The 15,127-nt window shown below is 47.7% G+C and overlaps 1 protein-coding gene across 6 annotated transcripts in view; it reads right to left on the reverse strand.

Annotated features, from left to right (window-relative positions):
• Nucleotides 1-15,127, reverse strand: part of WDR20 (WD repeat domain 20) — a 62,116-nt gene that overhangs the window by 17,841 nt on the left and 29,148 nt on the right. For 3 of the 6 annotated variants that reach the window (XM_028099805.2, XM_028099812.2, XM_088024441.1), the window contains exon 2: nucleotides 5,113-5,295. The exons of the other annotated variants lie outside the window; for them this stretch is intronic. In XM_028099805.2, coding sequence (XP_027955606.1) covers nucleotides 5,113-5,295 — 183 coding nt within the window. The remainder of the gene's footprint in view (nucleotides 1-5,112; nucleotides 5,296-15,127) is intronic. 6 annotated transcript variants of the gene reach the window in all.

Here is a 15,127-nt window from a genome sequence, read left to right on the forward strand (position 1 = left end):
CAGAACTGGACAGAAGACTGCAAAGCTTGGCCTGGCTCTCCCCGCTCCTGGGGGCACTGGGTGCCAGGAAGGAGAGAGAAGATGCAGCCTCGGGCAGGCAAAGGGCAGCCTTGCCTCCTGTGGGCCCTTCAGGTGGATAAAAGGAGACGCGGACCCACGCAGTGTGATGGCCCTGGCCTTGTAGCCCATGACGGGGAACAAAGTCAAGGACAGAGGGTCTCATTACATGTCAGTAATGAAAGAAGCCGCGATGACAAGTACTTCTTGGATTTTACATCTTACCCAACAATCAAAACATACTTGAAAATCCTCTGAAGTTACTATTCTATGGATACAACCCTGAAATAATGACAATTTCTACAAAGACAAACAAGTCTGAGTTCATCATCATCTGGAAATTGTCCCTTTATAATTGCCCCTCCCCAGTCACCATAACCACTAGTAGTAAAGAGTGAGCTCCTCAGCCCTTCAGGGTCCTTTACACGAGGCTCAATGCTGACCGGGTGGGGGCCTCTCCTTTCCAGGGAGCTTGCAGAATGAAGGTACGCTCCATGAGCACTACGTACAGAATGCTACAGAGACACCGGGGGCCCAGTGAGAGAGACTGGAGAGAGCAGAGACTTGGGGGACCTGCAGGCATCACTCCCCCAGGGAGGCTGGAAAGGACCAGCCACTTCCTTCCTTCTGGACTGAGTGGGTACAACAGCCAGGCTCTGCAGTGTGACAGGGACACCCGGGCAGGGGGGTGTGATGGGAGCGGGGCTCGCCTCTCACTCCAGCGGCCAGACTGGGAGGAGGAGGTCAGGGGATCTCTGATGGAAGGTGTGAATCTACTAGTCTCACCTCATTAAAAAAGTAAAAACTACAAAAACAATAAAGTTAACAGCACTGGGACGTAGAGGCGATGTTTTCCCATCTTCTTTGTACTTCTATAAACAATCATTAAGAAAAATTTTTTAGTTAATGGAGAGAAAAAAAACCACCTTTTAAGATATACTTGACTCCCAGATAGAAATTTTCACCTATCTTTAAGGTCAGGTGGATTTCTAGACTCTACAATTCCACTCCATCCATCCGCCCATGCAAACATCTGTTGTATTTTCATGGGCCAGGAACCTGGAGAAGGGAGGCAAAGGTGGGAGAAGGAGCACGGGGCTTGCGCACGCGCACACACGTGCGCGAGGGGCAGCTGAGAGGGGCGCCCGGAGAGTGCGACACACGCGGGACCTGTGTGACAAGCTGTTCTCCGTCCTCTGCTCTACACACGCTCATTCTCTGCCTGGGTTGTCCTGGAAACTTACTAGCTTCTCCTTCAAAACTGCTGGGCTCTCCCCTTCCAAGAAGCCCTTCCTTGCACCCCCAGGTGGGAGGTGCTCCGGGGGCTTCCCCTGTACCCGCAGACTCCGCTGAGCATTCCCCAAGGGCTCACTCTGCCAGCCCTGTGCGCCACAACTCTCCTCACCTCCTTCCGGTGCGCGCTGCTCTCACCCGCTCTGGGGGGGGCGGGGGAGGGGAAGGGCAGGGAGGCGGTCAGGCTCATGGCTCAAGGCTCTGCGTTCTGAGCCACGGGGCTGAGTCTCTAAGTTGCAGGGAATAAATGAACTGTCGTGAGTGCCCCTTTGGAGGCCACATGACAGGCTGGCCAGAGCCTCGGAGGACACTCAGGACCGCAGACCTCTCTCGTCTCATCTCAGGGATGGGATGAGTATTTACACGCCAAACTCCCAGATTTTTACCCCCGGTTTTGGACTCCAGGCCCACGTATCTAACATCTCCTGGCCCCTAGCGCTTGTCAAGTGCACAGGGGAACTCGGACCTGCCCCCCTGGCCTCTAGCGCTTGTCAAGTGCACAGGGGAACTCGGACCTGCCCCTCCACTCCAAGCCTGCTCCTTCCCGTCCCCCCCAGCGCGGGAGGGGCAGCCAGAAACCAAACTGCCAGCGGCAGCCATGGGGATTTTCAGACACCAACCCGACGGCCGCGCTCGGGCTCCACCACCCCCCCCCCCAGGGGCACAGCGCTCCGGTCTCACAGCCTCCTTTCACACCACCCTCCCTGGGGACACAGCCGCCTCTCTGCTCTCCTGGCCCCGGCTGCTCTCCCACTCCAGGCCTTCGCCTGCTCTCCCTTCTGGGAGACGCTCCACCTTGGGCTGGACCTGGCCGGCGGCCTCCTCACGGGAGGCCCTGCCTAGAACCTCCTTCAAGAGATGTCCGCCGCCACCCCTGTTCCTCTCCCTGCTTCCCCAGGCCTCTGCCTCCTCATACGCCACACGTCAGCATCTGCCCTAAGCGTGCGTGAGGGGTGCTACCGTTGACACGTCTCTCCCTCTCTCTCGGGGTGACTACAGAGCAGGCCCGAGTGGGCACACAGTAGGTAAACCAAGGCCTGTCACCTGGATGAGACATGGCCACTGCTCTTGTCCCAGCCGTCAGCTCTCATGTGAACAGGTACCAGCCTCCTCACTGGTCTTGCTACCCTTGCCACTCTCTCTTCATTCCAATCCACCTTCCACAAGTGCTGACAAGCGTTCTAAAGGACACGCTTGACACACTCACTCCCTTGATTAAAAGCCCAAAACTACCCTTACAGCCTCCAGCATCAGATACAAATTTCTCAGTATGTCAGGGCATCTACAGTCTGGTTCCAATGTATCCGCTGGCTCCAACCCCTGCATCTCTGAGGCCTGCACGCTGACTTGGTCACGCATGGCCACCCAACGCTCCTCTGCACACCAAGCAGTTTTCTCCAGGTCTGAGAGCCTCTCTCACACTTCCCCAACCTCCTGTGCATCTTTCAAGACCCAGATTAAGTGTCACCTTCTGGAAATCTCAGACTTCCTCCACCGAACTTAACTTCTGCTTTATGATATTTGATACATGCTGAAGAATACAGTGAACACATATCCCCTGGCACTTTGTTCCTAACACTCTGATAACATGCCCCAGGGCCCCATCCGTCCACCTTACTGAACTGTGAGCTCCTGGGGGGGTACACAAGGGCCCAGCCATCTGGCGACCACACATGGTGGGGCTTACAGTCTGTGACCAGGGAGCCCTTGTGGAAGTAATTTCCAGCTCTGTCGTCAGCTTACTACCTGCCTGGACGACTCACTTGCCTTCTCTTTGACTATTTCCTCTCTGTAAGATGAAAAAAGCAGCCTGCCCAACTATGCAGGGGACAAATATAGAACAGTCTGAAACCTCTAACTCTCATTCCAAGGCAAAGCATGGCGTGATGACAGCTTCAACCACCATTCCTGGCATGCTCACAGAAACAGACCTCTGATGACCCTTGCTCTTAGACAACCTGACCAAAAACTGATGAACATGGTAGCCACACAGCCATGGCAATCGATTTCAGCCTCAGCTGGCATTTAACCCTGCACAGTCCTACAGGGTGAAAAGCCATTTTTCGGATAAACTACAAGACGAGCAGGAGACAAGCCGTGCTGAAATCACTGAGTGACGAGCTGCCTCCTAGCCTGCAATACCCATTGCTGTCCAGAGCAAGGCATGGATCTAGCTGACGCGTCCAAGTGCTCTCGGGGCCCCGAGACGCCTGCCTCCCCCGTGATGACACACAAGCCCCTCTTGTTCTCTGAGCGGCATTCTGTGCCATCCTCAGCCGGAGCAGCCTCCCGAACTCGTTTATCAGCAGCCCTTCCCCCTCAATAACACGCTCCCTACCTGCATACAAACAAAATCCCACAAGGACTCCAAATTGTTTCCGGTGACAGTGCAGAGAGGAACGGTTACTCCCCCACAACCTACTCCCCCACAACCGCCACCAGGAGAAAAAAAAATTCATTCAGCTACTGGGTAATCCCTTCCCCAGATGTTATTAGTAAAAGACTTAGGTAAATAAAACAGTTTTCTGCTTCAGACTTATTTTTAACAGAAACTGAGATAAATACTTTTCTTCTAGAGTTTTGCCAATCCACATGGCAAGTTCTGTTTCCGGTCAACCCAGATGCAACTAGAAGAGGAGATGGCGTGGTTCAAGAGATCTCACCAAATCCACGGGCAATGCCAGACTGAAGCACCGTGGATGGGGACCGGTTGCGTAGACAGCACGGGCCACGACACTGCTAAAGAATCCGAATTTTAACTGCAATTTGTCAGCTTGAATATTCTTGCCCAAACAAAATTATTTCTTATGAACCAGAACCTATAATGCACTTCTGTTCCAAGTTCATAACATCAAAACCAGACAACAGCACACCAGCACCTGCCTTTCCTGAGAGAGGGATCCCACATGACCTGACCCTTGTCACGCTGGGGCCAGGGTCACCAGCTGACACTGGGATCCAGGGCTTCTAAGTCAGCAAGCCCACCGCATCTTTTCCGTTTGCTGGGAAAGCCGCCCTGAAACAGAGGAGGGAGTACAGCGAATCTGCCATGGCAACTCCGAGAGCCGAAAAGGCCCCGTGACAGCTTTACCACACTACCTCTGTGGCGACTTCTATGGGTCACATTTAACAGTTCTGACATGTTCCTGAACACACAGCTCACATACTCAGGCTCCTTTCAGAACAAAACTGGAGATGCCAGAAACGCAGCACATGCTATATCACTAGCAAAAACTATGTCATGTGATCCAACTTTAAGTGCCAGCATTTCAAATATGTCAGAGGTGATTTTATAGCAAATATTTCCAAGAGAAAGAAAACTACCCCTTAGCCAAATACCTGTCAAATACAGACACAAAAGCCTGAGCTACCATTTAAGTGGCCTAAGGAATTATTATCAAGTTCTTTAATCTGCATGAAATTTTCTGGTGATGTGAACTAAAATTCCGTATCTTCTTATTTAAATTACAAATATCAAGTGACAGTTTCATCCCTGTCTCCATTATAGAAGAGTTTTAAAGCACCTGCTATAGACACCTGAGCATGCGCCATAAAAAAAATGCACAGAACAGTTACCCCAAGGAAGAACAGGTATAAGTCAACAAGTTAATTCACCACATTTAACCAGGTAATACTAGGTAGGACAGTTGAGAGAATGAAAAATGGGCTTAGCTCGACGTGTAAAATAAGGCCCACTGCCCTTGGTAAGAACGTATAAATTCTTAAAGGGATTCTTAACAGCTAAGACAGGGTGCTACTTACTTCCTCATTAAATAGTTTGCTAGTTTCTTTTTTGATTGGATCTATAAGCTGGACTTGGCCTGCGGAAAAGCCCACTAGGAGAGAGACACTTTCTGCTGTGGCTGTTAGGTGGTTGAAGTCATGACAAGTAGGCTGTGTTCCTTTGTATATCCTTTTATCTATTGGTTTACTCAAGTCAGCAGCCTGGAGGAGAAAGAGAAAAATACATACGGTAAACAGCACATTGAGATGAGAAATCTAATAGTTACACTATTTTATACTCCATTATGATGTTCAATCTTAAAAACAAAGGTATTTAAAAAATTTTTTTTCAGTTTTCAGCATCTTGTAAAAGCACTTTCATATACATTAGCCAATTTGATATTGTTAGACTATTCATAATATGTTCATAACTGTTACTTCCATGACTTATTCTTCAAATATCTTTAACAAAACTCCTGGACTTCAGGAGGAAAAATCATTGAAGTACTAAATTCAGTATTTGCAAAATGCATTCATTCCAAGCAATTTCTAACAGAGTACCTCTAACCACATAAAAACTCAGCTTGCAAACAGATCTATAGCATCTAAATGCTCATTGGTGAGTTACCTGTAGCCCAGGGGTTCTCAAAGTGTGGTCTGCAGACCAGCGGTGGCGGCAGCAGCATCACCTGGAAACTCAGAAATGCAAATTCTCAAGCCCCACCCCATGCCAAAAGAATCTGAAACTACAGGGGTGGGCCTAGCAAGCCTTCCAGGTGATTCCGATGCTCACTCAGATTTGAGAACCACTGCTGCAGCCAATTATAAGCAGGTGCCTTCTTACTGGGCCCCAGTCCCTCTTCTGCACCAGCATTCAGGTACCTACACTTACTGAGCCCACACTCAGAGTGTGCGACATGCATCATCTTTAAACCTTACAATGATCCTTCAAAGTAGAGAACATTCCCCCATTTTACAGATGAGAAAACAAGTTTAGGGAAGTTAAATAACTCAGGCAAGGTCACCATACCTACCTAAGTAAGTGGCTGGATGTAGAACCCAGGATGGGGAGAACACACACCCACATACCCCAAAGTCAGAAGCAAATGACTTCCGACTTGGGCCAAAAAGTGATTTTTCAGTATGCCTCCTTGTATATCCCTAAAGCGGAACTTTTTTCTTCATGAGAAATGTTCTATGAAATCTAATGCGCTGGGCTGATGTGGAAATTAAGGACGCCACCCTCCAGCCTTAGTGGAAAGTCACAGGTGCAGACCACCAGGTTGCTCAGCGCGTCCTCGGACATGACCATTGGGGCCACCGCTCTTGTTCTCTGCTGACCAACCCGAGTTAGGTTCTAAAGATTTCTTTCTTTCAAAGAGGCCTGTGACATTGTGCTGAGGATTCTAATGTTTCGCTTTCCAAATAACAAAGTAGAAAAAGAGGACCTCAAAATTACAGGCATCTTTGTTTGAGCAAACTCCAAACCCGAACATTTGGAAGTCTGGACCCGAGTGGAACATGCACTCTGAGAGCCCAGGGCAGAGGAATGAGGATACATGCCATGCGGACACTCTCCCAGCCTCACCTCAGTTAAAACGGAGATGAGAATCTCTGTCCTACCAACCTCATGGGATTGTCTGGAGGATGAAATAAGAGAATATGTACATGAAAGAAGCTTGAAAAGTGTAATATATAAAGTACGATACAAAACACAGGGAAGTCCTGACTTTGCAGCAGGTGAAAAGGGGCCAGTGGAGGGGGGAATAAGTGCTGAGGCAGGTTGAAGGCTATGCCCAGCAGGTGTGAGGGAGCTACAGGAGCCAGAGAAAGCCACCTCTGCCCGCCCACAGTGACAGGACAGGGACAGGCCGACTGACAGAAGCTGCTCCCAGGCTGGGCTCTAGAGGCAGGGAAAAAGAAGCCGGGCTAAGGGACCTTAGCAAATCATTTCAGAGCAAAGACAGTATCAGCAAATGTCAAAAGAGCTCAAAAAAGAAAGTAAAAGACACTGGCAGCTAGACACAAAAACCAAATCCGAAATACGAACAATTAAACTATTACATGATCTCTGTATCAGCATTTTTTTAAGTTTGTTTAGTGTACTTCCTCCTTAAGAAACATATGTAAAATTATGCATAAAACTATAAAAATCAATTCAAAGGCAAGCCAAAAATTAGAGAAAACATACTAATATAAATTAAATGAGCATCCAGTGGTTCTCAGAAACAACAGAGGAAATAAAAGCACCCGTTTTTCCGAATATTGCTACTAGTATAGAGTTAAACTTACAGATTGCTTACGGTAACTATATTAGCTCAGTTCTTGGTATATTTATTGTACATCCTGGCCTCCTAATAAGGAACTTTACTGAAAAGATGTCATCTGTAAATAGATCACATGTATTTTAAATGCCAACTGAAAGACTACTTTTACTCTTAAATCATGTAAATACTCCTAAAATATCCTGTTTACTAATCTGCTTAATAACTTTCCTCCCAGACCAGGGCTCTCAAACTGTACCAGGCCGTGCCAGCCTGCTGGTTGGCAGCAAGATTAAGTACAAAGATGGAGAATAAGCATTCAGAAACTTCTTTGGCAATTGGAAAGCATAACTTTGTATCTGTTGACTCTAATAATAAAAATCAGAATTTGTATTCTGCATGTCTTTTTCAGTTTCATGTCCCCGTAATTCTTTTTTTTTTTTTCAATTTCAGAAAAGTATCAGTCCAGATAGACTGGAAATTTTTTTTTTTTAAGATTTTATTTATTTGAGAGAGAATGAGAGATAGAGAGCATGAGAGGGAAGAGAGTCAGAGGGAGAAGCAGACTCCCTGCTGAGCAGGGAGCCCGATGTGGGACTCGATCCTGGGACTCCAGGATCATGACCTGAGCCGAAGGCAGTCGCTTAACCAGCTGAGCCACCCAGGCGCCCCCAGATAGACTGGAAATTTTAACTGGTCCTTCAACACTGGTGAGAAGCACTGTCCTAGGAGGCACCAAAGTAAACCGAGGCCCAAGAAACACTCAGAGTATCTCTTATCTAAGGTCACTTCCCGTCCCCAACCCCCAAGGGCACCAATCCTCCTAGAGCAGCACAAGTCCCGCCAAGCAACATGGCCCCTACATGTACCAAGCAGCAATTATTGTGAAGCCCTAAGTGACTGCTAGGTGTGTGCCCATAAGAGAGTCGACTTCTGAGAAGCCCATGGACTCTACCGCTGGCGCCTGAGCTCTGGAGCCCAAGACCAGGGCCAGAAAGTCAGGTCCCAGTGGCCGCCTTCAATTCGAACAGTGCCGTCATCTCTGTCCCATCTTGTCCTCTTTCCTCTGCACCCAATCACCAAGTTTGATCTCTTTTCCAGTTGATGTGTTGCTGCCCTATTTCTTCTTCCTCCTCTTCCTCTCTTCTTTGGGGGGTGGCGGGGTGCCAACATGGACACCGAACTCACAGACCTTTTAGTAGCAGTAATAACCACCTGAGCCAGCCACACCTCTTCTGCATGGGGTCATCAGAGGGCTTCCCAGGGAGAGGCAGTCTGGCAGAAGGAGAAAGAACCCAGACTCTGGAGCAAGGCAAGCCTAGATTCAAACCCTGCCTTCCCTCTGGGTAGACTGGGGGCCCGGGCAAGGTGCTCCTTTCCTCTCCGAGAACAAAGCGCCCAGCCCCACTGCCAGGCAGTGGTGAGGCCCACTAAGAACGGATCTACAAAGCCCAGCGTGTGCAGGCGCACTCGAAAGGCAGCTACCGTTGTGAATCTGTCCCGGTCACACCCTACCTCTCTGGTCAAATGCTTCAGGAGCTTCCTGACTTCCACCACACGGGAGCGTGAAGTCCACCTGCGGAACACTTGCTGGGCACCAGGAGCTCCACATTCACAACTCTCACCTCACAGCTCCCCACAGGGGGCACTGATCCCACCCACCCGCCACCCTCCGAGGAGGAACCGGGAAGGGACTCAGGCCCCCAGGGCCTGGCTCCAGCCCTCTACAGCCCCTGCCCCCCAGCCTCTGCTTGCCCTCCACCGCAGTCCTGAGTGTGCTGCAGGCACACAGCCCGTCTGCTGGCTCCAGGAGGTCGCGCTCCCGGTTGGGGTGGGGGAATTTTACCCAGTGGTTCAAGCCCCACCTCCAACAAGCTTTTTCCCAACCAACTTTGGGTTGGCTCCTTTACCTTAATTCTAGAAGTCTTTAGATCGGTCCACAAAATGAAGTACTTAATCACTTATATGATTACAGTATTGTTTTATGTCTGTTATCAATTACAATAAAATCAAAATTACAATAAAAACTCCTTTAAGGAGCAGAACTTCTTTATTAAATAGTTACCCCTGTATTATTCCACAAAATCAGCTTTTATGTTTCAGCTTTCTGGTAAATTCCACATAGACAGGTTACTGACACTTGAGATTTTTTTTAATGCGTCTGCATCCTAATGATTGCCAGTTACCTGATTTCTTAAGCATGAATTTATAGAACACATTTTTTAAAAAATCTTACCAATATTAAGAATTAGATCACATTTGGTTACTCAGCCCCAGTAGAGTGCCCAGTCTGTCACAGTGCTGTCTGTTGAACAAATGAAACTGCAACTATTCCAATTTTTTCAGGTAAGATTAAACTGTATCTTATGCTCATTTGTTTCTGCATAAGGAGTTACTGATTACAAATAATTTGTCAGTGTCTCGTTCTCAATAGAAAACTTTTAAATGATGGTTTAAAGTTCCTACTACAAACACAAGCTGGTTATCAAAATCCTTGATCAATAAGTACAAACAATAATGTGACATTTCCCTTTCCAGCACTACAAAGGTCTGCAAAAGCAGCCCTCTTATTCCAGCTCACATCTTCACCCCAGACCCGCGCCTGGCCTGCTGGGGAATGCCCAGCGAAAGGAAAGCCCCCACAGGTTCAATGGGCCTGCTCACACTCCCCTTAGCGGAACTCAGAGGAGACATGTGGGCCTGTGCCATGCCCCCTTCGTAGAACCTGCTACCTGATACTCCTGAGTGCCCAGAAGCATTTGGTGTGGTGTGGAAAATATCTCAGAAAGACCTCTTTTGAAAAAAGGATGTCAGATGATGATATGGGGGGGAGGCAGTGTTGGTAATAAAGGTGCACTTTATTTTCCCTACATGTTGTATTCTCCCTCCCCATGCAAAAATCACTTCAAAAACCAGTCCCACAGAACTTGCCAGAAAAGAGTCCTTCCACCCATTTCTACCCACGTCCAACTAATCCCACAGATGATGCCACATTCATCTTCATGAAGCTTTAGGTCACTCTCCCACTTAAAACCTCCATGGCTCTGCCCTAACACCGGCTGAATTCCTCGGCTTGCACTCACAGGCCTTTCCAACATGGACCTCATCACCCCCTCCCCTTCATACACGTTTCCTCCAAAGACACTTGTTCACATGCTGCCTGTACTCTTTATACCTTCTTACTTTTCCTTACACTCCTTCTTTCACTTAGAATACCTTCCCTATGCGCAGTCTCCATACACATTCTGCTCAGCAGCACAAATGTCACGACTTCCTGCTCTCATCTCTGGGAAGCAGGCTTTCACCTGACTGTCACCGAGTGCCTATCACTAATGTTAACTGTATTCCATATATTGTGAAAGTCTAGCTCTTTTTAAAAACAACAAAAAAGTCAGGAGGCTGCTGAGTCACTGAAGGCCTGAATGAATTAATGAAAAATAGCTGGAGCAGCCCCAGCGACATCAAAGGTCTCCGTTATGTGATCTGAAAATCAGAAGAGAATGGATTATCATGCTTTCCATTAGCATTCCTCTTGACCACATCTCAGACAACCAAAACGGGAGCCAAAAATGAGCAAGCAATTACTTCCAGGGCCGCAAAGAATCACCCACTTGGAAAGAAGGGGAACATCTGGAGTCCGACTTTTAAGACTTGGGATGCAAAATAAACCACATTACAAAGACCGTTCCAGTTTTTCTGGGAGGAGACTTCCCACCTAGTCAGGGTTTGGGTCTCCAGTGCGTGCAAGGAATGAGTCTGGGGCTGGACCACAACTAGCCGGTCATCTTGGGGAAAAGCTGAAGCCTTCCGAGTCCCAGGCACGAATGAAAATGAGACTGGCCATTCAGAGCTGAGATACGTTCACTTTGTGAACAAAGTTCAATGTACTTACTATTCAACCAAAATGTTCTTCACCATAGTGGAAAATACCCGGCTCTAGTGACAAAAATACCAAACAGCGATTTCCAAACGTCTTCATGCTCACACCACACGTGCAGGTGAGTTTAATTCAGGTACAATCAGCTGTAAGACATGACACAGATGCCAACCTACAGTCCAACCTACCTGCCCTGAAGCAGAAACAAAACAGGCTGATCGTGCGAAACACCCATACAATCCACCTTTCTCATAGTTTCTTCAGCTACACCCAAAATATCTGCATAATTGGCACGAATGGTATTTCAACAGTCTAACACTGATTTAAAAATATGTATCAGGGGTAATAAGGAATCCATCAGATTTGGAATCTCTTATCCCAGTAGAGGGAAAAAAGTGTCAATCAACTGTACAATTGTACAATCAACAGTTTCAGTGTTTCAAAAAGGACAGAAACTCTTTTGCCTTATTCACCACTCTATCTCCAACGCCTAATAGAGGGCCTGGCATATAAATGGTATCATTAATATTTATTGCAGAAATGAAACAACTTTGAAAATGGAAGGAAAAAGTCCCACAGCCCACAAACATGAAAGCAAATATGTGATCCTTGTGCTGACTAACACCCTGATTAACAACTAATGCCTTCTTGGGTGCCCATCTGTGAAAGAAAACAGTCTGTTAGCCAATACTGGTAAGTCACTTTACAGTTTGCAAAGCACCTTGGCACATTGGTTCTTCTGGCCCTTGTTGTAAACCTGTGCCCTGAGGACGACTGCCACTCGCATTTTATAAATAGGAAAACGGAATCAGCTGTCGAAAGGAAGCAAGTGGTGAGCCCAGTGGTCTCGATGCCAGCCCCTGAGCTCCTGCCCATGTGCCATGCTACCGACAGGGTGACCTGAAAGGTAAGCGCCTAGCGCTGAAATCCCATCACTGTGTGACTCCAGGCGCCTGCGCTTGCTGAGGTGGGAATCAAATACGCCAGCCCTGATCCGTGTGGCCCAGATTCCAGACCTACCTTCTCAATCCATTTACCTCGCAGGCCTGTTTGATTAAAATGGAGTAACAGGTTAGAGTCCCAAGATTAATGCCTGGCACTTCAAAGGCACTTGAGAAAAGTCAGTTCTCTTTGAAACTCTATTTCTCCTTCTGCAGACATAAGGATTTGCTGCTTATCACAGACAGGCTTTGACAATTCTCATCACTCATTAGTACCTTCAAAGAAATATAAATAAGGAAAACAGAGATCATTCTTTCTGCCCTAAATTTCCTGGAGAAGGACAACAGCAGAAGCGAAGTTTTGAGCATGTTTTCCTTTCAATGTAATTTTCCAGAACAAGATTCCTCCTTCCTCCTCAGACACACAGCACACGCCCATCAGACCTCCTCCCGTGACTAAACACAAATCATGGGTATGTCATTCGCTAGCACGCGTCTGCGAGGCTCTGGCCCTGGAATGAGTATGCACCACCCCCAGCTCAGAGCTCCTGTCGTGTGCGTGTGCTAGGCAGCAGCCAGGCCATGAAGCCAGACATCAGAAGAGAGGCAAATGAGGTGTAAAAGGCGAGGGGCCCACGTGTATGTCGCTCCAGAACGGGAAGAGGTGGCCAGTCACAGAAGGCACAGATGTTCAGTGAGGGGCGCCTGGGTGGCTCAGTTGTTAAGCGTCTGCCTTCGGCTCAGGTCATGGTCCTAGGGTCCTGGGATCGAGCCCCGCATTGGGCTCCCTGCTCCACGGGAAGCCTGTTTCTCCCTCTCCCACTCCCCCTGCTTGTGTTCCCTCTCTCTCTGTGTCTCTGTCAAATAAATAAATAAATAAAATCTTTAAAAAAAAAAGATGTTCAGTGAACTTTTGCAGCAACAATCTGTGGACCTGCTTACTATTCTCCACAGGAGCCAGGCCAGACGCCCTCTCTGGAGCCCTGCTGGGCGGGCAGGGGCGGGGTGGGGAGCAGGACTGAGCCCACCGGCCCAGCACTCAGTCAAGGACCTGCTCAAACAACAAGCTCCTGCCGCCCTCAGAGTCATTTTTTGCCCAAGGCAGCCTGTCACTTAGAAACTGTTCGCTATGGAAAAGTGACTGCTCTTCCCTCCGATAGTTTTTAAAAACCAAACTTAATTAGCCCTAACTGCCAACTCTTCACCAGCTCTTCATGTTGAGGGGAAGCCCCAGTGCAGGTGAGGCCTCTCCCTACCCCGTGAAATACTGCAGAGGGCTGTGGTGGTGCGTTGTGCAGGCTAACGGAGCACTGATTTGCTCATTAAGGAGAAACTATGAATAAACATTAGATAAATTCAGTTTGCACACATTCTAACACCAGATCTCATCACATTAAAATGCTGACATATTCAAATGACCTATTTTTATTAAACCCTCTGTTAAATATGCATAAATATGCACTCCTATTCCTAAGGGAATAGCAACATCTCACATGGAAGAAAAGGCAAGATGTTTTATTTCTGCAGAAGATACTCGTGAATTCTTAGAAAATAATTTTTTTTAAGTTCCCCCTTAAAGGGGCTTGGGGAGGAATTCTACGACCTAACGTGTTGTGACACTGGTGAACTACGGACCATTCCAAGGCAGTGAGTAGTTCCTCCAGGCTGTGTAACTACTGTACTACTGTCTTCCTGACGCTGAGACGATCCATGAGCTCATGATGTTGGCACAGCACAGAGATGATTTTTAAAAAATTTTCCAGTTCAGGTTGCTTTGTAACCTAAGCAATATGCAGAGTAGCTACCGTTCTCAGTGAGAAATACCCTAAATCCCCTATTGTCTAGAGTCCCTGCCACTTCCCAGCAATCATTTCCCCATGTCCCTGAGGCCCAGGGAGCAGTGGCAACCTGCCCAAGGTTTCACTGAGCTTAGAACTGTGCTATAAACCACATCGAGCTGCTATCTTTCCAATCACCCCACCTTGGCTGGAACAGTGAACTACTGAATCTGTAACATACGAAATTTTTTTATTATTTTTAAACATTTTCTTTATTTGAGAGAGTGTGCGTGCGTGCGCGTGGAAGCAGGGAGGGGCAGAGGGAGAAAGAATCTGGAGCAGACTCCGCAGAGTGGGGAGCCCAATGCAGGGCTTGATCTCACGACTGCGAGGTCATGAGCAGAAACCAAAAGTTGGATGCTTAACCGACTGAGCCACCCAGGCATCCCTGTAACATAAGTTTTTTTAAATGGCACTGGTGTGTAGCAGTAATTATATATCAAATGACAGCACTCTGGAGCCAGCACATTGCTGTTTTCAAACAGGAAGCAAGAAAGAATGAGAGAACATTAAACTTATCTTACACAATGAAGGGAGATGAGCCACTAAAACATATGGCCAAAATATCCTATTTGGCCTCTGTAATTCAAAGAGTTCATCTCTAACCCAGCCAGAGCTCAGCTACAGAAAGGAGCTTCAGCTCGATGAGAGCAACAGAGAGCTGACCTGCTCTAAATGCCACGCGAGGAACGGCTCTCACCTCTTCTTCATCTGCACTGTCACAGCATCGCTCAAACTACTCACTTGGCACTTGTGCTGTTAGTCACTTGTCCCTGTATGTCTAATCTCCCCCAACTACTCCAAAATTTTAAGGGAATAACTCTTTAATAGGCCACCTCAGTAACAGCCACTCAGACGTTTCTGATTTTTTTCCCCTACCAGATTAAAAAATAAGCCTTTCTAGGCACCTGAAATGCACCATGAGCTGCTATAGGCCTAGCAATGCCTAGCAATGCAGTAGCAGCCAGTTTGACAATGTGGACCAGTAAACCTGGTGCACAGGAGTGTGGGGAGGCTGACCTCAGCTCACCCGTGCAGGAGTATAAGCCCGATCGGCCTTTATGCAGGGCAATCTGACAACATGTAGCAAAAACCTTCCTTACTTTAAACACAAATTCAGCTCCTAGGAATGCA

This window comes from Eumetopias jubatus, unplaced genomic scaffold (assembly GCF_037043125.1).
Source record: "Eumetopias jubatus isolate StellerSeaLion01/CBP00866 unplaced genomic scaffold, mEumJub1_p1.0 scaffold_7, whole genome shotgun sequence".
Taxonomy (NCBI): Eukaryota; Metazoa; Chordata; class Mammalia; order Carnivora; family Otariidae; genus Eumetopias; species Eumetopias jubatus.